The following is a 25,360-nucleotide window of genomic DNA, read 5'->3' as shown; positions in this document are numbered from 1 at the left end:
CAATTTTAAATTCTGATCTGAATCTTGTGATATCAGTGTCCCCACTCTAACCTCTCCCCTACTGGTTCAACCGGTGCCACCCCCCCCCCACCCCTCTCGTCCTCTCAGCGGTGCTTGCGTCGGGTTCAGACGTGACAGGGGTTAGAGGTCAGGTTGACTCTGGCTCTGCCGTAGCAGAGGCGGTGGGCGTCACGGCAGGTCATGTTGGTTTCTCCTCAGGCAAGGAGAAAGCCAGCCCTGCCGGTCGCCCCGCCCACTCTGACCCTCAGGCCCCAGACAGCGAGTCGATCATTGTTGCCATGGAGAGGGTCTCTGTGCTCTTTGACAGGTATACACACACACACACACACACACACACACACACACACACACACACACACACACACACGCACACCCTCCATTATACAAGTAATGCACAGTTTTATTAATACAAAAAAAACCCACTTGGTTTCACTTCACTCTTAACATTCCAGCTTTCTTTGTTCATCTTTGCCCTCTACGGGGTGTCCAAAATAATTGACGGTGCCAGCTGACCTACGTTTTGACAAACCGTAGCAGCACATGTTTTCTTTCCCATCATCATTTGCTCTTCTGGGGTTTCCTGTTTGCAGGATCCGGAAAGGTTTACCTAGTGAAGCTCGGGTGGTGTCCAGGATTCTGCCCCAGTTTCTGGACGACTTCTTCCCGCCGCAGGACGTCATGAACAAGGTCATCGGAGAGTTCCTGTCCAATCTGCAACCCTACCCACAATTCATGGCCACTGTCGTCTACAAGGTCAGCAGCAGGACACGCAAATACCAAAAAAAAATATCACTCAACCATTTAATTCCTTTTACGCCAAACAATAACGAGATTAAAAACATACAAATATTCTTTACATGAGGCTCACAAGGCAACATTGGATCTGATTTTTCATTCATTTGTCATTCATTTGTATTTTTTTAAATCAAATTATTTGACCACAGAAATGTTGCAACGTATGCTTCTTGCAAGGAGTGTAACAGAATTTCAGTGAAGTCCAGTCTCAGTAAAGTTGTTACTTGGTACCTCTGTTTTGACTTTCGCAGCCAGTTCTTTTGTTGTCCAATCAAGACAATACGTTGCCAAGACAACATTAAACTAGAGCAATGACGGCGTGTTCTAGTTGTTGTCCAGGGATGTAACTCAAAGAATAAATGTGACCAGTGCAGTCAGTGGAGTAGAATGAAATAGAAGTTCTCCTTAAACATGTCAATATCGTGGGGCTTTGCTCAACCAGCCTACATTTTGAGATCTTTTGTTTTGAGAGCTTATTTCTTTTTGGAAAACACCTGAGAATCTGCTGCTGCTGCATTTCTTGCCTCAAACTGATAGAAAAAAAAAACAGTAATTTAGGAGAATTGTTTTTTTTTTTTGTTGTTTTTTTTTAATATATACGTTTTCCAGAACAGTTGCCTTCTTTTTTCCCATTTGAAAATGACAATCAAAGACAACTGACAGCCAGAGTGTCTGTGTCAGGGAAGGATAGCACTAATGAGTAATCTGAAGTCCTTCCAGAAAAATTTGATCTAATCCTTGATTATGCGGCACATTTTCTTTAAAAAAAAAAATGCGATGGAATATGCGGGATATTTATGCAATTTTATGCGATGAAATTGCAGGAACTTGCAAAAACTGCGGTTTCATCCTGGCTTCATCGCGGGGTTTGCAGCTTTTCAATGATGTTCACGTCGCGTAATTACGTCACTACATAACGTTCCCATGGCAACAGGGGAAAATGGCTGCTCTTGTGTGAAGTAAACGCAACATTTTTCAACTTTCTGCTAAGATATGTGACTTTTTTGCAACAAAAATGTGGGGATTATGAAATCTGCAATTTATGCATAATCGCATTTTTCTGGAGGGACTGAATCTGGTGTACAACATACCTGAAATGATGCCGGTTTACATTTATTGTTGGCAGGTTCATGGGCTGCTTTTGTAACACATTTTGTTTGTTTTTATATCTTAACTAACTAATGCACATCTCGCAAAAATCATTGTAATATATTTGTCGGTCTAATTCCTCTCCTTTTCCTACCTCTCCCTCTGCTCCCTCTGCTCTGCACCCATCTTCAGGTTTTTCAGACACTTCATGCAACAGGCCAGTCTTCTATGGTGCGAGACTGGGTGCTGCTGTCCTTGTCCAACTTCACTCAGCGGACACCAGTGGCCATGGCCATGTGGAGCCTCTCCTGTTTCTTTGTCTCTGCGTCCACCTCCCAGTGGATCTCAGCCCTGTATCCTTGCATGACATGAATCCCATGACCAGAACAGTGATTGGGTTGTCGTATCTATACTGTATGTGGGGATGTTAGCAGCGAAGTGTAAATGTACAGCTTACCAAACAGTGTGGTCTGTTGTCCTTAACCCCCCTGCTCTCAACCAGACTGCCACACGTGATCAGCCGGATGGGCTCTAGTGAGGTGGTGGACGTCAACCTGTTCTGTCTGGTGGCCATGGACTTCTACCGGCACCAGATTGACGAGGAGCTGGACCGCAGGGCCTTCCAGTCCGTCTTTGAGACTGTGGCCTCACCAGGCAGCCCTTATTACCAGCTGCTGGGCTGTCTGCAGTCAATCCACCAGGATACATCACTCTGAGGGTAACAGGCTGAGATGGACATGAAGGCACAGAGAGAGGCCGGGGGGGCAGTGAAGCACGGGGAGAAAAGTAGATTAGCGAGAAACGTGGTAGGGCGAGAAATTAGCTCTCCATATACAGCTCCCCCTTGAGTTATTACGGAGGGGGAAGAACAGACTGTTTAATTAGAAAAAATCTACTGCAGCCTCATCCCTTTCCCTCCTCTACACCGATGTGAAATGAGTAGAACAAATAAAGGCACCATGATGGATTCAGTGGAGCAAGCTAAAGAAAATCCAAGGGGAGATCTGAATCCAAGTCAGTTTTAGGACATATGTTAATGGAAAAGAACTGTTTGAAAAGTGCCCCTTTTTATATGAAGGACACAGGCTGCAAAGCCTTCAAACTAGTCTCCCCCCTCCCCCCCCCCACACACCACCACAGATCATTCCTCAAGATGAATGACAGCACCTTGAGCACCTCCTACCCAGCACCTTGATTAAGAACATCTAACATTATTCAAACACATAAATTGGTTTTGTTTGTTTTCCTGTGAGGACTTGCTTGAGTATTGTGATGTCAGTGAAGTAAAATACAGAGAAAAATAAGATACAAAGTATTTACTATATTTAAAGTTTCAATGCATCTATTTTTCAGTGCGTTTTGAGCGCTTAAGGTCTGATTGGGACACTGACAACGGGCTGACACAAAAGGGTCAGAAATGCCTGCTTATGTTTTCAATAATACTATATTTGAAGACCTTTTATTATATTTAAGTTACTTGTGGTCATTCTCTGACACAAGTTAAATAGTAAATATTTTATGTATAAGAATGATCACTAATAGCCATAGGTTGTTGTTTTTTTTTTTTCAGTAACTATGAGAAGTAGGGATGGATGTGATTTATCACTGCAGAAAGGGCAACTTGTTTGCACCCATTTAAGCAAGTTGCTACAATTTTGGTATCTGTGCAGTGGCCTATTCTGAATGTTATGTTGAATGGACAAAGAACTAGACGGGTATATACTGCAAAGTATAAAAAGAATCATTCTGCGTTTTCAAAGTTATACATAGTTTTAACTGTAAGAGCCCGTATACAAACACTCAAGAAGGTAAGAACTGTCGAGCAAGAAAAATACCAACTTTTTTTCCCCCCAGGAGCAGAGAAGCATTTCCTCTTATTTTCCTCTGTTTGTTTTTGTTTTTTTTATAAATTGCGTTCAAGTCTATGCTCCCAATGCACCTGAATGATTCCACTTGTCCATTTCTTGTCTCTTTTAATTCTCAGGATGTAAGATGTGACTATTGTTGTAATAAGACTGAAAGTAAAATTTGTAGTCTTCTTTAAATCGTTAGCTTCGTATCTTGTTAAAAAAGAAAAAAAAAAAGCAATTGTAATATAATATGAAAGCCATGGTGCATGATAAAATCCAAACTGTTAAGATGAGAGATCTTAAAGACAGAACCATCATTTCTTTTTCTGTCCTAACACACGTACACATGATCAGAAAATGAAGAATCGGTGACTCAGCTGACCGCAGAATGCAGAAAGCTACGAGCTTATAGTATTTTATTGAAGACTTGACCTCGAGTTGCCTGGGAGTGTGCTGGGCGGGGTTTCTCTGTACATACACTTGCCTTAGATAAAAGACTGAATATATGTATGTCCTGTACACTGAAAGCTTGAAAGCATGCTTAGCATTACTGCTATTTTCTTGCATAGTCCTTAATACTGTATTTCCGTGGGTATGGTTGCCGTGACTGTTTGTGTGGAAGAGATGCAACACAATCCAAAGGGAGCCTTGTAACCCTAGCGACCAACAGCAGCTTTGACAAATCAACAGATGAGGAAGTGTAGCGTAGTGATGCCACGTGACAGGAGTTTTGTCTTTTGTTGAGCTTTAAATATTGTCTCTGTTAACAATTGGCGAATATGTCATCATTCATTGTCTTTGTGCAGAATATTAAATACACCTAGCACTTAAAAACATGTTATGTGCTTTCTTGATATACAATGAGTCCTACAGTACATACAAGTTAAAAAAAAAAAAAAAAAAAACTGATTTGTATGCTAAACATGTTGCCACTTTCCAACCTTCAGAGCAATGAGACTGGCTTCCTTTGATCATGTTAAAATAATGTATTCACACAATAAATGACTGAGTCCCCTGCAGCTGTCATTCCATTCCATTGTGAGGCCTCCCTGAAGTAGATCAAATAAGCCTAAATGAGTCGTTTTTTTTTTTTTTTTTCTGAGAAGATCAACATCCTCTTCAAAGTCAGTTTGGATTTGTGTGGTGAGGAAAAATATAGAGGATGACAGAAAAACATTCTGGACTACTTCTGATAAAGTAAATAATTCAAAAACAGGATTAAAGGGAGAATGTTCCAGGCATAGGAATAGCAAAAGACTGACTGGGGACCCCCTGCAGGGGGTAATACGATTACCCAGAAATCTTTTGTCGTTTTAGAGATGGGTGTGGATTTCATGGACAAAGGTCATGTTCAACTGATTTAACATGCTTCCCTTTAAGACTATTTTTCTTTCACTTGAAGAATCAGCAACTCAGAAGATAATATAGTCCTTGTTTTTGGTCTAATGAGATTGGATTCACTGCGGTTACATAGTTTTGCTGCCAAGTTCTTTTTCATGCTCCATAATGCCAACTGTCTTTGCAATTAGCATGTTGGTGTTTGGCTTTTAAAGAATATCACGTTTCTCCCCCCTCCCCTTACTAGAAAATAGTTTGGTGACCACTTGCCACAACTGTTATTCAGACAATGATTCTAAAGGTGGTAATAAAAAAAGTATAGACTGCAAATTGTGTCCGCCCTTCACAGTTTCTTGTCTGGATCCTCCAACAGGACCGTAGAGCCTCTTTGTTTTTAATATATATATATATATATATATATATATATATATATATATATATATATACACACACACACACAATTGCCTGTAAAAAGAAAAGTGTGTATTTCAGTTCATTTTCATATTTTAAAGAGTAATCGCTGCATATGGTCTGTTGTAGAAATGAATAAATTATGTAAAGATGTTCAAAGTGTGTGATGTTTGTGAATTGTACGATTCCCTCAGGGGAGTTGTAAATTCAGCTTGATTACTAAGATGGAAAACTGATAGTAGAAGGTGTTTTATGTGTTTTCAGATGAAGATGTTACAAACTAACCGTGTCTCTAACCCAGTCAACCCATGAGGATTAATGTTCTGCCATGCGGTTTCTCGTCTTCCTCTCTATCAGAAAGAACGAGCTGTTGTTGCCAGCTCAGGTTAGCCAGACAAGCTGAAAGAAAAACGTGATTTTTACAGTACCAACATGTGCTCGTTTAAAGGTCCGTAGTGTATTTCATTTGAAGTTATCAGACCTTAACTCTAACTTCTGATATGATCAAGTTATTGCATTTTGTACAATTTCCTTTTCTCAGCCAGGCTGTAATTCTCTTTTATAGGCTAAACATATGTTGCTCTTATTTTACAGCACCCATTAAGATGGGTGGTTCATGATTAAAAGGTATTAACAGGATTACCAGGCAGATGGTTCATGAAGCACTGAGCTGAAATCACGATGGCACAGGTATTAGGCCACTGTACATACAAGCAAATGCTTTTTATGACTGTACTTTAAGAAAGGGGTTTAGCGTGCCATCTGTACAAGTTTAAGCATTTACAATATGAACTAAAACGGTCAGTGTCACATAAAGCTCAACCGGTTACAGTTTTGGAAAGAAAATTAACTTAAATGTCATGTTATGACTTAAAACACATCAAAATAGATTCTTAACAAATTAAACAAGTTTTCTTACAACACAAGGTTTATTTCAACTGACGGTCATATTGGACTGGTCCAACATGAAGAAATAGATAAGGACCATGTCTACAGAACAGGACATGTTCTACTGGTTGGACAGTATAAAATAAATAAGGACCATGTCTACAGAACAGGACATGTTCTACTGGTTGGACAGTATAAAATAAATAGATAAGGACCATGTCTACAGAACAGGACATGTTCTACTGGTTGGACAGTATAAAATAAATAAGGACCATGTCTACAGAACAGGACATGTTCTACTGGTTGGACAGTATAAAATAAATATATAAGGACCATGTCTACAGAACAGGACAAGTTCTACTGGTTGGACAGTATAAAATAAATAAGGACCATGTCTACAGAACAGGACATGTTCTACTGGTTGGACAGTATAAAATAAATAAATAAGGACCATGTCTACAGAACAGGACATGTTCTACTGGTTGGACAGTATAAAATAAATATATAAGGACCATGTCTACAGAACAGGACATGTTCTACTGGTTGGACAGTATGAAATAAATAAATAAGGACCATGTCTACAAAACAGGACATGTTTCACTGGTTGGATAGTATAAAATAAATAAATAAGGACCATGTCTACAAAACAGGACATGTTTCACTGGTTGGACAGTATGAAATAAATAAATAAGGACCATGTCTACAAAACAGGACATGTTTCACTGGTTGGACAGTATAAAATATATAAATAAAGAGAACAGGACACAACTTTTCTTTTGCTTCTCTGATTCGTTCCGTTTTGTTGTCTCGATCTATTTCTTCACTCACACTGTCACTCTGTTGAAATATGCACACACGTGGTTCGCTCCATAGGGTTTTGTCATGTAGTGGACCCGTGCGCTGATGTGCACTAACATGTGCAAGTGGCACGGTAACTGGCTAATGAAACATGATCATTATATATCATCATCATCATCATATATGTTTCAAGCGGGCTCTAAATCAAACACAACTAAGCCACACAGCCAACGGACGGGACGCTGCGCTCCTCAAAATAAACTAAATATTGCATACTTATTGCGACACTTTCGATACATTGCGATAACGATATTGAGCCGATATATCTCGCACCCCTAGATATAAGATTGCGCAACGTGATATTGTGATAACGATACTGAGTCGATATATCTTAGCACCCGTACTATATACTGCAAAAATGTTAACCAGCTAAAAAAAAGAAATGAATACAAAAATACAATGAATAGCTTACACAAACCAACACTGTTGGCAGCAATTCAGGTATCATCTGAAAGCTACTCCATCATTTGCACGTTATTGGCACTCAGATGCAGCTTTTTTGCTGAAGTAGGCTGCTTTTCTTTAGTTGAATTCATTGGCATGAAGAAACAACTGGTTCACTCCGAAGTGCTGGGAGGGGCTTCTTGCTGCATTGTGCTGATGCTTTTCAAGTTGGACAAAAGTAGCTGTACAGTTCAAGGACCTTGACCCCCCCAGAAAACAAGACAGACTGCTACCACTGTTCAGCAGCAGCCTAGATAAACTCCCCAGATACATCATGTATAATGTGCATATATAGTTAATGCACTGCAAAAAAAAACCCCTTTTAAATGTATTTTCTTTATCATCATGTGCACTGTTTGAAGTGTCCGCCCCCCCACCCATCCTCTGACCACCCCGCCCGCCTCCGTTGCCCACTCTAAACACACCTCCCTCTTCCCCAGTCCTCCTCCTCCTCTTTAAGGCTACTTCGCCAGATGGTGCAGCCTTTTTCTTTTGTTTACCCATCGTCCCTGAGTTACCTAACTTAGCTACTAAACTATGGAATCTGCCCGAGCAGCATCACCGGCGTACACCGACAAGTAAGTGGTTTTTTTTCATCTCCCTCTGAGTGAACTCGCTAGACCGAACATCTTTGTCGGAACATTAAAAAAAAGACCTGCATCCACCTTTTACGTAGCTATCCCTGCTTTACAACTCAGACGTATTGTGGCCAGCTGTTGTCTTCTGCTTTCTCGCTGCGTGGTGGTAAAAGCCAGATCGACAAATAGCTACGTGTTTTTTCAATAATACTCCCAATAATTACAGAGCACTCAGACGGCCGCCCTTGTGATGCCAAGGTTTGACACCTGTGGAATATGCTTCTCTTGATACTTTTATTTGTGAAGTCTCAAACTAACTTTTGTCAATTTATCCACATAACTGTTCGCTGTCTGACTGACAACTCGGAAAACCAATGACGGGATCTAAAAGTCTGTGTACACCGTCATTACCATAGTAACAGACCGACATTCCAAAGAACTGGAAATCGGGGGGCGGGACTTTAGTTTAAGCACGGGTGGGTGCACTTTTGAACCAGCAAAGGCACGGCAAGGAACTTTTTAGTAACTTTCATGAATTGACAGAGAAAAAGCATGCACTTCTGAGTGTTAAGTGACAAACACATAGTGGTCAATTTCTTTCAAAAGCGAGCACTGAAACCAGTGCTAACATGTAGCTTCACTACTAGCATGTGCAGCTAACTAAGCTAACGGTAACGTTCACGCGTCAGCTAACCTCGCAGCTAACGTTAACATTTTCTTCACAGTTTCATAGTGAATGTTTTAGACTATTTATGAACAAATATTGTTTTACTCAAACGAGAAACGCGAATTTAGAGGTTGCCCTGAAGTTGCAGTTGTTGTAGGCTGGGTCTGTGTAATTTTACCTGCATGCCAACAGGTGTGAAAAACGCCTCTGGTTTGAAGACATATTTCCCATTGGACAGAGCTGCACTGACTCCACCCTGCACGTGTGTGGCTGTGTGTACAGACCCTTCCCCTTAACATGCGATATTAACAGAGTATTGCCATTAATGACAGTATAATGCTTTCCTTTGACAATTTGGACGCTTTTATAACTATATTGAGCTCCCATGTCGCCAAATAGACCAGACAGCAACTATATGATGCGTGGAAATAGACTGTCATGACTGACTTGGTTCTGTTCTGTTGTGCTGCAGGTGAATTGGGAGAGAGAGTGACACTAGGATGGGAATGCTGCTGTAGCAAGGCTGTGCCAGAACTGAGGGCAATCTTTCACCCCTCTGCTGCATTTAGAACCGCTACTCATTTTTTTCGTAGCAGCTTGACAGCAGATAGGTTTGACAAGAAGACAAGACGTTGGATATGCCCTGCGTTCGTGCGTGAGTAGAGCCTGGCACAATGTTCAGACAAGTGGATGCCTCATCCAAAAGACGCCCTTGTGGTGGAAGTGGGCTGCCCCAGCCTTCACCGCCCTCCTCCTCTATCCAGCAGGGTCGTATACGGGCTGTGGAGGTGGCGAGAGGTAGAACAGGGTATGGCTTTACACTGTCAGGCCAAAGTCCATGTGTCCTCAGCTGCATCCTGAAAGGGAGCCCTGCAGACTATGTAGGTTTGCGTTCAGGAGACCACATCCTCTCCGTCAATGACATCAATGTCTCCAAGGCATCGCATGAAGATGTAGTCAAACTGATTGGGCGCTGCTCTGGTGTCTTGAAACTGGTCATCGTTGAGGGAGAACGTCAGAGGCGGCACCATCACCACCACCAACAACGCACTACTGGAAGTCGTCACCATAGCAGCAACACAATGGCAGCATCATACCCCGACTCATGCTCAAGTGATGATGAGTTGGATGGTTTTTATGACAACAGTGTTAACAACAACAATAACAGCAGGTCAGGCTGCGCTGGAACCCGTGGGGGGTGGTACAAACCCAAACTGGATTCTAAGCAGCTGGGCATCAACAGGGCAGAGAAGGTTGTGGCAGAGCTGCAGTCTGGAGGAATTTTTAACATGATCTTTGAGAACTCAAGCCAGTCCTCCAGCAGCTCAGACAAGGACAGACCTGGGGCCAGCTCATCATCAAAGCCACGTCCGCTGTCTGATCCAGAGTTCCCTGCATATGGGAACTCCTCCCGTTCCCAGAGCAACCCCAACCTCCTCTCGGAGGAGGAGATGGTCCAAGTTCTGAACGACGACTCAGTCTTCCTGGACGCAGACTTCCGTCATCTCCACCTTCAACACCACGAAGAGCAAGACTTGGATGTAGGAGATGGGGGTGACTTGGGCCTAGAGCCCAGCGAGGGCATCCTCAATGTGGGCATGATTGTTGGCTATCTGGGCTCCATTGAGCTGGCCTCCATAGGGTCAAGCTTAGAGAGTGACAGCCTGCAAGCCATCAGATGCAGCATGAGGCGCCTCCGGGCCGAGCAAAAGATCCATTCACTGGTCCTTATGAAGGTGCGGTTGAATATTTTGTTGTTTTGTTTGTTACCATATGATGATAATAACTTGTTAGCTATATCTTGTTAATTAAATAAAAAATAACAGTAGCTTAACCTAAACTGCGACGGGTTTGAAAGCCTCTCCACTTTGTCTTGTTGATCACAATATTTCAGCATACTCATTTACACTCAAAGTGCTGGAAAACAGGAACTTAATTAACAGGATTACTTTATTTCAGCAGTATGAACACAGTGTATCAACCTGGAACGTCGGTCATGTTTTTGTGAATGATATCTGGTGGTAACTGTGATCGTCTCATTATTTCCCCTGGTATGGTATTGTGAAGTGTATTAACTATATCCTACCAGGTCATGCACGACAGCGTGCGTCTGTGCAGTGACAGAGGTCAGGTCCTGGCCACCTATCCAGCAGAAAAACTAGCCTTCAGCGCCTGTTGTCCCGATGACCGTCGATTCTTCGGACTGGTCACGATGCAGGCCACCGACGACCACGAAGATTGTCACTTCAGCAACGGACGAGATGAAGAGGGCAGTTTGAGGACTTCCTGTCACGTGTTCATCGTGGACCCAGACCTCTGTCAGCACCAGGTGTGAATCCAGAGACAGCGATGAGATACATTAAGGGGTTACAAATCACACTGAAGAGGAGATAACTCCATTTAGTATTGGTATAAATACTGACCGCTTTCAACCTCACAAGGTCTTCATCAGAGCAGATATAGTAGAAAAAGTGTGTTTTACTTTTTTTTTTTAAGTAGCGGTGCCAATACAATACCGTAGCTTTTGGTCAGACACTTTGTTTAAATTACCTCTTATAGTGGAATATGAATATACTTTTTTTCTATTTAACAAACTAAGCCCAAACTAAGCCAAACTTCCCAAACGCAGCAGGGGTACATTTTGTCTTTACCCAAAGCAGCTGTTAATGACATTTATAAATAAATAAATGCAGTCTAAAATACCAAAATTATGATTTAAATGAGGAAATATGTGAATATAAGAAGAATAAGAAATAAAGTTTGATACCCAGTCTTATTGCCAATTCCTGTTTGTTATACAGAAAACCTACAGTTGATTTCATCTAGTGCCAGTGATGCTAATCAGTCCGACATATACAGCTACAGCTACATTATAGAAACAGCTAGCAACAATTCAGACATTTTCCTCTGCAATTTTTTTGTATATCGTAGCAAATGTCTACCCATCGACTGATACTCTCGTGGTGACTGTTGTTTCCTCAGGTCCATTTAGGTGTCGCGAGGAGGTTTGGCTTCGAGTGCACCCCCGACCCAGACACAGGAGGCTGCCTGGAATTCCCGCCCAGCTCTCAGCCTCTCCTCCAGTTTGTCTCTGTCCTGTACCGGGACATGGGGGACAACATTGAGGGGGTCCGGGCCCGGGCCTTCCACGATCCAGACAACGACGCCCAGCAGAACCACAGCACCAGCAGCAACAGTGACAGCGGGATCGGCAACTTTTTACCAGAAGAAAAGAGCAACAGAGTGCTTTTAGTAGACCTCGGAGGTCCCCCTAGCCACAACCACATCTCGGGGCCACGCCACTGGGACAGCCCACCGTCATCCCAGCAGGCCTGGAGCCCCACCCTAGGAGCCGCAGCCCCTCACCCACCTCCTCCTCCTCCTCCTCCACCAGCTCTGAGAAATGGCCACTACCGTCACGAGCCACACCTGGCTGACCTCCCTCACCCTCTCCCCTTGGCTCACCCTGACGTCCCCGGCAGGCACTCTCGAGGAGTCCACCCACACCACTACTCACCAGGGAGGCGGGGAGGAGCTGTGGGGGGAGGAGATAAGAGAGGGGGTGGAGGAGTAGGAGCAGGGGTGGAGCCGCAGCGGTGGCTGCCAGTCCATGTGCTGAGAGACTGGCGTCAGCAGCACCATCACAGCCACCTCCAGGGTCTGAGCAGCGATCAGGAGTCCTACGCCGAATCCACCGACGGATGGTCATCAGCTAACTGCAGCACCCTGCCACCACCCATGAATAAGATCCCGGCCGATCGCTACCGGGCCCCACTGGCCCCCGGAGATCACCTGCCACCACCTGGAGGGAGCCAACCTCCTCCTCCTTCACATCCCCACTCCCACACCCACCGGCTGGCTGTTCAGAAAGATGAGTGGGCTAAGAAGCTATTTGGTGCTGGAGACAGGGAGAGAGCCGGAGCGGAGAGAGGTGAAAGAGAGAAGAAACGAGGGAATGCAAAGGAGGGAGAGAAAAAGGTATGTTTTTGATAGTTAGCACCACATTCTAATTGGTAGTGCCCTTAATTTTCACTCCGTGATCACATCTTTTATTCATTTTTATTCCAAATGTTCAGCCCAATAGATGGTCAGTCTTTCTACAATCCTGCATTCAGTAATGTGTTATGCTGTGCCAGTGTGTGTGCTGTGGGCTTTTGGAAGAGTTGTGTTAAAACTGGCTGAGAGATGAGAAGCCCGGGCAGCAGGTAGCATCCCCCATCACACACCCCTGCTGTAGAAATTTAGTCTGACTTTAGAGTGTGTCCAAGACTACGGTTTATTGAGGCTATAAATCCATCTGTGTTCATCCCACTGCTCCCACTGCTCTCAAGGCCTAGCATTTAACTCATTCGGCCCTTGAATAAAGTTTGTCTCTCACTCAGATGTAAAACCTTTCAGCGGTTTTGAAAGTTGCGATGATGAACGTAGTGCACGCCATCAAACATCCCTGTACTATATTATAGAATTTGATCACCCCATTTGGCTCTCTTGCCAGACTTAGTACAAGTGGATTGATAAGTTATTTATCCCCACTGCTCCAGTATCAGATCATGTATTATGCACGAGCCAGGCACCTGCGTTCACCTGAAAACCACCTGTTTCCCACTGTAATGAGACTGAACAGCAGACACGCTTCAGACTAGTTTTAATGAAGCAAACGTAAAGTGTGTAGTGTATGTATCAGTTGAATACATTGGCTGCATTATTTTATGAGAAGAAATGTCCTTTTGCATTGAGATAAAGAACATTATTGACTGGCTGTTTATTGTTTCCAGAGAAATAGAAATAGAGAGGAAGAGATACAGACATAGAGTGAAAGATATGTCCAGCCTGTCTGGATTTCTTCTGCATTAACCTCTCTGCAGCCTGCAGCCCATTTTAATTTGAAGAAGTATTTAGGTATTTAGTATTTAGTTGCATTGTCTAAATTTACAAATCATAACCGATATTGGGGATAGACTCTTGTTTCCTTGATAGTTACAGTAAGAAGGCTGGTTGTTCTTCCTCCCCAGTAAAACTTGGTGGTGGACAGGGTCCCACTGACCCCCAGGGGACAATCAGAGGAAGTGTTTACAAGGCCAGGGCCAGGGTAGAGGCTAACCGTGACAGGAAGGTGGATGTTAACCCCTCTGAACAATGTCCTCTGACTGGAGACACAGAACTTTGGAGGCTGTGGCTGTCATGCCAAGCCATGATTACCGGTAGTCAAACTGCAATGCGGAATATGCTGACAACTGTAGCTTTGCTGTATCGGATGTAGTAGTTCCTGTCTTTCATAAGCAATACCACTATGAGTATTAGAACTGACTTGTTACACTTGTATCCATCTAATAAATCGGGAAGTGTGTGTGTGTGTGTGTGTGTGTGTGTGTGTGTGTGTGTGTGTCATGAATCGTTCATCCAATCTACTTCACACTTGGTTTCCTGGGTCCTTGGGGTTTGGAATTTGGAGCAGTTTGGACAGCGTTGGATATTAAACTGTGAATAAAATTAAAAGGCCGCGGAAAAAAGGTTGAGGGGAAAAAAAGCGCTGCCATAACGCTGGCTCTTCTGTGTCTTCCCTTCACAATAAACGTCCATCTTAAATTCACTCAGCATTTCGCGAAGAGGAAACTCAATAAAAAACGATTTCTACCCTTCACAATAAAAGCCCAACTTTAAATTCACTTGGATCATTTTGCTTAGAGGAAACTCAATCATAAAGGCCTTATTGCTGACACTAGATCGTATAGACCCTATATCGTCTTAAGTTGCTGTAAGCTGTAAATTCAACACTTCTTCCTTCTCGCATAGACTCACCCTCTATGCTCACTCTGGGTCCGGTTGTTCAAGTGTGCTGCTTTCTTATAATCACTAATAATATTACCCCCGCAAAGCCATACTTCGACGTTAACTGTCAGTCCACTAAGCCTGTTTGGAAATTAACCTCTGCTGAAGAATTAAATTTGTTAATGATATGGCTATATGATGAGACGGCTCCGCTGTCATTAAACGCTGACTGTGGCGATATCAACATGCAATATCGTTGACGAAAAAGACAACTCTAACTCCGTAGTTAAAGAATAACTATCTTTATTTGCATTGCCTTCCACCTATTTCTCCGCCCCCTCTGTCTCTCTCTGCGCACACACACACACACACACACACACACACACACACTCACAGTCCGGAGCCAAATCTGTCTCTGTACTTGGTCCGGTTCTGGTGGTTGATTCACGCAGATATTTGCTGATTGCTCTCATTACGAGCCAGATTGAGTGGCACGTGGCACACCGCCATCAGTCCATAAGGCAAATGTCTGTGATTACTCCACATTTAAATTGTGATATTTTGTGAGTAAATTCTGAATCCGCCACGTCTGTCAGGTGAATGTGGTAGTACAATGTACACAGTAAGTCAGTAGTAAACTATATAGTGTGATTGCTAAGTGCGTTGGGGTCCTTCTGTAAGTAATTTTGGGGTACAATGGTTCTGGAGAAAGCTTCAAGCAGCAATACCACAGGCCAAGCAATTGGCCCGTTCAAACAGGCATATTTTGAACGGGCACTGTACTAGTATAGGTAAAGCAGTGTGTTGTGCATTATGCTTAATAGCTTTTTAGTGTTTGCCACATGGTGGCACTGTTTCACTACCTATATACTGTATACTCCTGCACTCTCATGGCTGTCCATGGGAAACTAATTTAGATTTTCATTAGGAAATGTACATACATTTTAAAGGTCCCTTGGTACCTAAAGTTCATCTGTCCAAAGAACGCACACATGTTTTTGATCTCAGAAATCTAACATTTGAGAATTATGGATTTAAAGTCTTTGTGTGTGTGTGTGTGTGTGTGTGTGTGTGTGTGTGTGTGTGTGTGTGTGTGTGTGTGTGTGTGTGTGTACCCTTCTGAGAGGGAGACTAGTGGACAAGATCATCTGCACAGATAAGAGCTGTGAGTTTCCCACTAAAATTGAGTCTTTCAGATGTTTTTCTGTTGACGCTCTTGTGCAGCCACACCCAAAACAACCACTAAGTCAGATCCACTATCATTTCCTGTTTTAATCCAAATCTCAGCTTCTCTTATAAAACCTTTTGTTTACATTCTGCTTTGTTGCCTTTAGAAATAAGACTTGTTTTAAACTGACCAGTTTAAACAGAGGACAAGTGAGCATATTTGTGTCCATACAGTGAGGAAATAAGTATTTGAACACCCTGCTATTTTGCAAGTTCTCCTACTTAGAAATCATGGAGGGGTCTGAAATTGTCATCGTAGGTGCATGTCCACTGTGAGAGACATAATCTAAAAAAAAAATCCAGAAATCACAATGTATGATTTTTTAACTATTTATTTGTATGATACAGCTGCAAATAAGTATTTGAACACCTGAGAAAATCAATGTTAATATTTGGTACAGTAGCCTTTGTTTGCAATTACAGAGGTCAAACGTTTCCTGTAGTTTTTCACCAGGTTTGCACACACTGCAGGAGGGATTTTGGCCCACTCCTCCACACAGATCTTCTCTAGATCAGTCAGGTTTCTGGGCTGTCGCTGAGAAACACGGAGTTTGAGCTCCCTCCAAAGATTCTCTATTGGGTTTAGGTCTGGAGACTGGCTAGGCCACGCCAGAACCTTGATATGCTTCTTACAGAGCCACTCCTTGGTTATCCTGGCTGTGTGCTTCGGGTCATTGTCATGTTGGAAGACCCAGCCTCGACCCATCTTCAATGCTCTAACTGAGGGAAGGAGGTTGTTCCCCAAAATCTCGCAATACATGGCCCCGGTCATCCTCTCCTTAATACAGTGCAGTCACCCTGTCCCATGTGCAGAAAAACACCCCCAAAGCATGATGCTACCACCCCCATGCTTCACAGTAGGGATGGTGTTCTTGGGATGGTACTCATCATTCTTCTTCCTCCAAACACGGTTAGTGGAATTATGACCAAAAAGTTCTATTTTGGTCTCATCTGACCACATGACTTTCTCCCATGACTCCTCTGGATCATCCAAATGGTCATTGGCAAACTTAAGACGGGCCTTGACATGTGCTGGTTTAAGCAGGGGAACCTTTCGTGCCATGCATGATTTCAAACCATGACGTCTTAGTGTATTGCCAACAGTAACCTTGGAAACGGTGGTCCCAGCTCTTTTCAGGTCATTGACCAGCTCCTCCCGTGTAGTTCTGGGCTGATTTCTCACCTTTCTTAGGATCATTGAGACCCCACGAGGTGAGATCTTGCATGGAGCCCCAGTCCGAGGGAGACTGACAGTCATGTTTAGCGTCTTCCATTTTCTAATGATTGCTCCAACAGTGGACCTTTTTACACCAAGCTGCTTGGCAATTTCCCCGTAGCCCTTTCCAGCCTTGTGGAGGTGTACAATTTTGTCTCTAGTGTCTTTGGACAGCTCTTTGGTCTTGGCCATGTTAGTAGTTGGATTCTTACTGATTATATGGGGTGGACAGGTGTCTTTATGCAGCTAAAGACACCTGAAAAAGGTGCATCTAATTTAGGATAATAAATGGAGTGGAGGTGGACATTTTAAAGGCAGACTAACATAGACAGGTGTTCAAATACTTATTTGCAGCTGTATCATACAAATAAATAGTTAAAAAAATCATACATTGTGATTTCTGGATTTTTTTTTTTTAGATTATGTCTCTCACAGTGGACATGCACCTACGATGACAATTTCAGACCCCTCCATGATTTCTAAGTGGGAGAACTTGCAAAATAGCAGGGTGTTCAAATACTTATTTTCCTCACTGTATATCCATATATGGATCGAGTTTTCAAATCTGTGACTGTTATATCACACACACACACACACACACACACACACACACACACACAGAGACGCAGGGTTGCCTTAGTATCCAGGCAACACCACTGGTCATCTCCTGATGAAACGCTGACAAGACCTGCTCCTAATGAGCCAGTCAGATTCAACATGTGTCACAGTATGGTCTCTGGAGCCTGTCAGCATGGATTAGTTACTCATTAGTCAACTTGGGTCCACTGACATACGCTCTTTTCCACAGTATGCCATTTTTGAGAGAAGAGAAAGAAGCAGAATATTTCGGTTGTTCTCTAAAGACGAAAGGAAAACAGTTGTTAAAAGGCTAATTGTAGACTTGTGAAGGCAACTCCAAAGTTTACAGCACTACTCAGTGTGGTTACATCATTGTCAGATGGCTTTGGACAATAAATATTGATGACCCAATGACTAATTTTCTCATGCGCTCATTTTAGGCAGCAGTTTATGGCATCATATAACAGCTGGCCAGTTAACTTCATTCCAGTTAGTGGGTTTCCACTATGGTAGTCCTTACAGAATTGCTGTACCATTTTGAATGTTCTTTGTATATAATATTATTATTATTATTATTATTGTTAAATTCAGGTACATTAAAGCATATACAGGCACTTTCATTTTATTTTGATTTTGGTGGTCTCTGCGGACAAAAGTGGGAAAGTCCAAAATAAAATTCTCCAACAAAAAGAATCTCCTCATGCTTCCTTTTAACTGGCTAACGTACGTAAAATCCTTGTAGCTGCTTTAAGTTAACACAGTAATGAAACCACCTGAACCATATAATGCAATCCAATTCAAGAGCACAACATACTACCTCCTCAGATACAGCTCTATGTTGAGTGTCGTTGTCATCATGTCGATCCCGTTTGTGTGTCTGTGTGTGTGTGTGTGTGTGTGTGTGTGTGTCTCTGGCTGCGTCTGAGGGCTTGACAAAAGTACTATCTGTTATTGCAGGCAAAAATCACAGGACCGTACATGCCTGTGCATAACGTGGAATATAACATTTAAGTGGTAAAAAAAAAAACCATCTTAAATAGTCATGCAGCTCAAATCTCTTCATTTAAGCTTCCGTTTAACACACGCACGCACACACACACACACGCACACTGTTCATTTACATGCTATTTATCAACACCTGTTTGGATTGGATCATTAGGTTTGGATAGTTTGAATACTTGCACAATTATAAAACTATTATACAAAGGGAAGTTTTGATATAAAACCTGTATGGATAAATTGACATTACATCCCGTTAATACATGACAGATATTAACAAATAAACAAAGACCTTGGCTTCTAGCTGTCATACAGTAGATGTTATTTCACACAGTCCTACTACTAACTAGTACTAACACTTTTTAAGTTTTCATATTATAGGATGTTTGAGGTCGATACTTATACCAATATTGATATTTGATAATGATACACCACCTGCTATTTTTTTTTTTTTTTTTAACATAAACCTACCTACCTACCAACATGAAAACCCTTTTTTGTTAAAGATTCCTTGATTGTAAAATCTGTGACCACTCAGGATATCTACTGAAAGGGACTACTCTCTGATGGACAAACTATGCAATGGAGATGCTTTTAACCATAGATACTGTATAACATTGCTGTTATATCTATGCTTTCAATGACCTCCACCACATCTTTGACATTTCTGTGCTGAAATTTCTTGTTACTTATCGGCAAACATATACTCAGGTACCGATATATCTGCCTTAAGCTAATGTTGGCCGATATATCTATCTATATGTCTCTAATTCCTGTATTTATTTGTTTATTGTCATGAGATTGTTTGCCAGTGGAGACTGATAGAAAGTATGAGGAGAGAGAGGGTGAGAGATGGCATGTGATATCTCAAACGAGCATTAATTTGCTGATTTCTCAGACTCATTCAGTTCTACACATTCACACCTGGAAGCTTTCTACAACCACTCTTTTGCTGTTTCCTGGTCAAGGGATTAGAACTAACAACCTCATCTCAGCATGCTTCTCTGACTTTTAGGCTACTGCCACCTCTACCTGTATGCACTCTTTTTCAAATAGCACGTGAACTGAACATGTGTATATTTTCTCTCCTCAGGGTGGTCGGTTCCGCGGTCTGACCATGGGCTTCCCTCCTCTCCCCCAGCGCTCCTCAGCCAGACGCTCCTTTGGACGCTCCAAACGTCTCAGCCTGGCCCGTTCTCTGGATGACCTGGAGGTAGGAGCATTTGCATGCACACACACACACACACACACACGTATATAGTACTTACAGTACATCTGTCGACAAAATGTTGAGTGTTACTGCAGTGCTCAAGCTGAGTCTGACCATTGTGTCAATGTCACATTTGAGCCACAGATGCACCATCCTTCTCTAATAATAGCAGCTCATGCGCATCATGCATCCTCATGTGACACGTCAAGCCCTCTTCTCACATTACCATGGCAACATACACATAGTCATGGATAGAAAGCCAATATATAGAAAGAGCCAATATACATTTACAGACTGGATTTAGATTAACACTGCAGTTCAGCTTTGATTGCAGGGAGTTTCTTAACATTAACTGAGGTTACTTTTTGATATATGCAGCTATATATTATAGGTGTAGAAGTATTGTATATTCTGCTGACTGGGGGGAAGTATGGCTAGACTGTGACGTGTAGACACAAATTATACTTGTGCTTTTCTTTTAGCTGTAAAAAATGACCTGGTATCCAGTCATTTGACAGCCATGAGTTTTGCAATAACAATTTGCCTATTTAGTATGACTGTACAACAATGCATAAAGAGAGTCTGCAGCGGCTGCTGTAGTACTCGGGCAGGAACGATACAATAGACTGCTATTATGGCTACCACTGTAATGCCCTTGAGACAAGGCCTAGGTTTGCACAAGATTATATTCACATGAAATTTTGTTTCCAGCAGCTATTTTTGCAGAGTCCTGCTGTCTGGGAGCACAATTCATAACTGTTTTTGTCCTCAGATAGAGATCAGAAGAAAGCTAAATGTTTCCGCCGTTTAGTGGCTCCTGAAGCACCCTGGGAGCACATAAGCACATCCCACACTGTCGCTTCAGTAGTGAATTTTTTTTTTTTAAGTATACATTTTTGGCATTTTTCCTTTATTGGACAGCACAGTAGAGAGAGACAGGAAGTATGTGGAGAAATGGGGCGAAACTGGGAATTACATGCTACAGAAATTCTTGGCTGTATTCAAATTGGAGATGTCTCCCAAAACTATTTTAATTACAGTTGCTGTGTATAGTTTTTATGAAAAGAAATCTTCTGATTGAGTCAAATTCCTTAAAGGGAAAATCAATTTGCAAATAACTTGGTGCCTTTCAAATTCTCATTTTTGTTTTGCTTCAACTCAAACTATAATTACTTTCTATTCATAATGTTATTGATAAGGGGTGACACTTTGTACTCGGCTGTGCTAATGTCCATGTTCTCCTGTCAGTCCAAATGTTGACTCGCCCTACAGAACAAATGATATGAAGTATATTTCATACAATTGTATTCATTTTCGTTTAATTCATGACACAGATAATTACTAAAATGATTCCTCATCACGTGGCGACATCAGAAGCTTTCAGTGCATCTTTGCAGACATTTGAATTTTCCATAACTGTGTGTGTTTCATATAGGGGTAGATTCTTTCTCTGGGGCGTTGCCAGACCATTCCATGGCAGGGTTTCTGTCTTCTTTTCTCTTCCCCCCCCCCCCCCTCTATTCTACCTATTTCTCGCCATTCTCGTCTCGGTCGTTGGGCCTTTTTCTCTTGCTGCTTATGTGGTAATGTCCACAAACAGAGAGGGCTTTGTGTTTTGAGAGGGGGGATGAGAGAGAGATTGGTGTGTGTGTGTGTGTGTGTGTGTGGGGGGTGTGTGTGTGTGTGTGTGTGTGTATATGTTAGTTTGGGGATGGTGGTGGGGGGTTATGAGGTTCGAAGTGTTAGCCTGTACTTCTAATGAGCTCTGATGAGCAACATGCTGACATTCCCCTCGTTAGTGAGGCCTCAACACAAAAGCACGGAGTATATAGACACACACACACACACACACACACACACACAAATTGCAACCCTTAGTCGTTCCAACACAAACACATCAATGCACATAAGCATGATTGCACTATAATTGCGCACGCACACACATACACACAGACACACTCAGTGACAGTGACAGCAGTGAAGTGAAGGAAGTCAGAGAACCTGTCAGCTGTGTGTGCCTGGATTTGCGATATCATTTTTTAGTGCTGATATGCTTGCTGGCTGAGACACTGTTACTGTTACTGTTAAATACCTGCGTAACATTGTTTGAAAACACCAATGTGTAAGCTGTTTACTAAATAAGACAGGCAACAGAAAATCATTCAGAGGTTGAGTGCACAAATATATTGTTAGTGCCAAACAATGCATACAATAGGCTGATTGCTGCTGTTTCCTCAGTGAGCTGCAACATAAGAAGATGAAAGTTCTCTTCCAGTGGAGCTCAAGTGTTGGTTACCAGTGAAGGCAGTGTTCTCCATATGTTGTGTCTAGGCATCCAATTTAATGCTTTCTAACAAAGTAACAGTTCAAAAGGTGTCGACTGTAGCCATTTATGGGGCGTCCTGATTACATAATTTACAAGAACAGTTAAAGTAATGCAGGAGAAAAGCCTTTTACACTTATTTTAAAATATAAGACTAATATAATATTGATTGGACATGTTTTGAAAGATCACTGGCAAACACTGTTAAAGTTAAAATGATTTACCCACTTGATTTGACCAACTGTGACTGCTTAAGCCCCATATTAACTTTGGTTCAACTTTGGAGTGCATTTTGTACAGAACTAGGACTCCCTCACTAACATCAGAATACCATTATGAGGGGATCTGTTCGTGGCCAGTATGGACAGTGGGAATAATCACTGGGCAGCAACCAAAATGTTGTTTTAAAGTACATATGGGCATGTGGGTATTGTTAAAAAAAAACATTCTTTTTCTCATACTGTCTTGTCTGAATATACCTGTATTCACCCTCTGTCTGCATCTCTCCTTTTCAGAGCCTGTCTCTTTAAGCCCACCTCCCGAAAAAAGCTCAGTCTGCTCTGATTGGTCAGTGTTTCTGGGTCTTCCGCATCTGAGTTCTCGGCATAGTATAGTTGACATCATAACCATACGGAAGTCCTGACGGCTTGTTTGAAGGCAGAATTTCTGAATACAAGCTGTGTTTATTTCTCCGTGGATTGAGCGTTTGGATACTTACAAAGTATTCATATAGCACCTCGACCTGCTTTATAACTAAAACAAAGACATGAAAATCTCACTTTTTACAATATGGGAGTCTTACGGTACACTGGCTCAGTTGCTCAGCAAACTCCATCTGATGTGGATGTCTGGAAGTTGTGGTTGAAAGCTCAGAAAAAGCTGGGCTTGAGTTAAGAGTTGTCTTGTCAAAATAATTAAATCTGAATTAAACGTATTGGTTATTATTGATTAATAATAATAAGTCACAGACTAAACACTAACCCTGATAGGATTTAGGTGTAATAAAGGTGATGACATCATCAGGGTTATTTTCTCAGACTTAAGAAAGCTTCCTCTGTAGACACATAACACATTATCCAACTGTTTTTACAGGCTGAGTTGCGCATCACTAATAACTAATCTTAATGCGTAAATGTAGTGGAGTTCCCCTTTAAAATAATAATCCATCACACTTTTATATCCTGTCTGACATGCTTTCCACACACAGACTATATCAATGTTGAAAACTAGTGTAAATATAGTGCTGGGATAGGCTTCTGTTCCACGAAAAGCGTGGACTGGAATAAGTGAAATGGAGACATGAATGACCTTTGTCTGGTAGTTGTCCAGAGGTCCTGCATTATTATGTGAAAACAGGAGCTGGACACCTTTTTGAGATTACTTTAAAACACTTTCCAAAGCTGTTTCAAAGTGACATCCTGATGATCCAAACTCTGGCAAACATTGTTTTCCTGCAGGATGGCATTGAACGCGGTTGCCTCCTGTCTGTATAACACTCTCTTGGTTATTTACTGTATCAGTGCTGAGTTTGAGTTAGGTGGTGCTTCACCCGCTGTCCTCACCCTTGGGCCTATCGGAGGATGGGTAGGAGGGGTGTGTGTGGGAGGGTGTGAGTACCTCCACTGTGTGTCAAGGCATGTTGAGGAATGCAGCTACTCCTTAGTTCAGTTGTACACAGCTTAATCACCGCTACAGATATCAATCCCTGCTGTCAGCTGCGTGATCTGCCTGTTTTGTTCGACATATCTCTTTCTCTGTCCTACTGTCTGCTCTCAATCCTACAGAATAAATCAATAAATCATTGCTTGATGCTCAGTGCATCCATTTCTCCATGTTTTGCCACCCCCTCCACCCATTATGAATGTGAGTGTACTCTGCGTGCATGGGGCATACTAAGCAGATGGCGAGAGGAGCACTGAGGGTGAACACATTCAACTTAGTGCTGATTTTATGTGTGGGTGGGTGTTTCTTAATGGCAAGGGGGTCTCCCTCTGCAGCCGTGCCTCCGCATTTGTCTTGAGTGTTTGTATGCGGGTGTCTCTCAGCCCACAGCAGTGTGGGTGGAATAGAAATGATACGAGGGTGGGTGGAAAAGCAAAGAACGAGGAGGGGGAGAGCAGAGAGGCAGGGCGAGGGAGAAGATAGAGAGGGAGGAGGAGGAGGAGGAGGGGGGATGACAGAGAGAGAGCGAGAGGGAAAGGGAATCTAGCTACATTCTGTAGCGGTTTGGACATTTGAAAGCCATCAAGATTTGCCGCTTCATCTCTCTAACGCGCACACACACACACACACACACACACACACACACACACACACACACACACACACACACACACACACACACACACACACACACACACACGCACACACACACACACATTCAACAGCTGATGACAATGTGTACTGAAGGAAGCTCTCACATGCAGCGCTGAGGATTACTTGTCTCTTCCTTCATGGAGCAGCAAACTTTAAGCGTTGATTCTGAAACGACCGCTGATCCAGTGAGTAAACAAGCTGTTTGTGCACGTGTGTGTGTGTGTGTGTGTGTGTGTGTGTGTGTGTGTGTGTATGGGAATTTAGGTGTGTTTGCTCTCCCTATATTTGACGCAGCCTATATTTGATCCCAGTAATGACTCCCTTGCTCCTGTCCCATATAGCAGGCAGGCTATAAAACACAATCCTGACTGTTTCAGATCAACATTGATGGAGGAGATGATATTAGTTTAAGAAATAATACAAATGGATTTCTTGTCAGCTTGAATTTAAATCCTTTTCAGACTCTTGCTGCAGATTGTTAAGCTATATATATATATATTTATATATATATATATATATATATATATATATATATATATATATATATATATATATAAACCTCCTTTAACTGTCAGTGTTTTCTGTGTTTGTTCTGGTGGGAGCTGTCAATTCATGCTAATGGTCTAATACATATTTACCAAGGTTAAAATAAATTAAATGCTCTGAAACTTTAGTTGTAAGGCCTTATCTCTGGAATGACAGATCATGTGACCTGTACGGACCAATCATCAGGGGTCTTTGTGGCTTTGTTGAGTTAAAGGGAAACCTGTTGATTCTTTGGT

At 42.3% G+C, this 25,360-nt stretch overlaps 2 protein-coding genes across 18 annotated transcripts in view; both read left to right on the top strand.

The window, feature by feature from the left end:
* htt (huntingtin) overlaps positions 1–4,590 on the top strand; it is a 34,202-nt gene extending 29,612 nt beyond the window's left edge. For 8 of the 12 annotated variants that reach the window (XM_031284400.2, XM_031284395.2, XM_031284391.2 and 5 more), the window contains 4 exons: positions 109–328; positions 612–774; positions 2,098–2,258; positions 2,408–4,590. In XM_031284400.2, coding sequence (XP_031140260.1) covers positions 109–328; positions 612–774; positions 2,098–2,258; positions 2,408–2,621 — 758 coding nt within the window. In that variant the 3' untranslated portion in view covers positions 2,622–4,590. The remainder of the gene's footprint in view (positions 1–108; positions 329–611; positions 775–2,097; positions 2,259–2,407) is intronic. The other 4 variants (XM_031284399.2, XM_031284396.2, XM_031284398.2 and 1 more) reach the window with 3 other exon arrangements.
* A 3,552-nt stretch (positions 4,591–8,142) lies between these two features.
* Positions 8,143–25,360, top strand: part of rgs12b (regulator of G protein signaling 12b) — a 47,736-nt gene continuing 30,518 nt past the window's right edge. For 5 of the 6 annotated variants that reach the window (XM_031284615.2, XM_031284614.2, XM_031284613.2 and 2 more), the window contains exons 1-5: positions 8,143–8,272; positions 9,412–10,675; positions 11,029–11,268; positions 11,922–12,917; positions 19,823–19,942. In XM_031284615.2, coding sequence (XP_031140475.1) covers positions 9,614–10,675; positions 11,029–11,268; positions 11,922–12,917; positions 19,823–19,942 — 2,418 coding nt within the window. In that variant the 5' untranslated portion in view covers positions 8,143–8,272; positions 9,412–9,613. Of the gene's footprint in view, positions 8,273–8,726; positions 8,944–9,411; positions 10,676–11,028; positions 11,269–11,921; positions 12,918–19,822; positions 19,943–25,360 lie in introns of those variants that run through there. The other variant, XM_036000742.1, reaches the window with a different exon arrangement.

Source organism: Sander lucioperca, chromosome 4 (assembly GCF_008315115.2).
Source record: "Sander lucioperca isolate FBNREF2018 chromosome 4, SLUC_FBN_1.2, whole genome shotgun sequence".
Classification (NCBI taxonomy): Eukaryota; Metazoa; Chordata; class Actinopteri; order Perciformes; family Percidae; genus Sander; species Sander lucioperca.
Note: the sequence above shows the minus strand (reverse complement) of the source record. Positions and strands in the feature narration are given on the sequence as shown.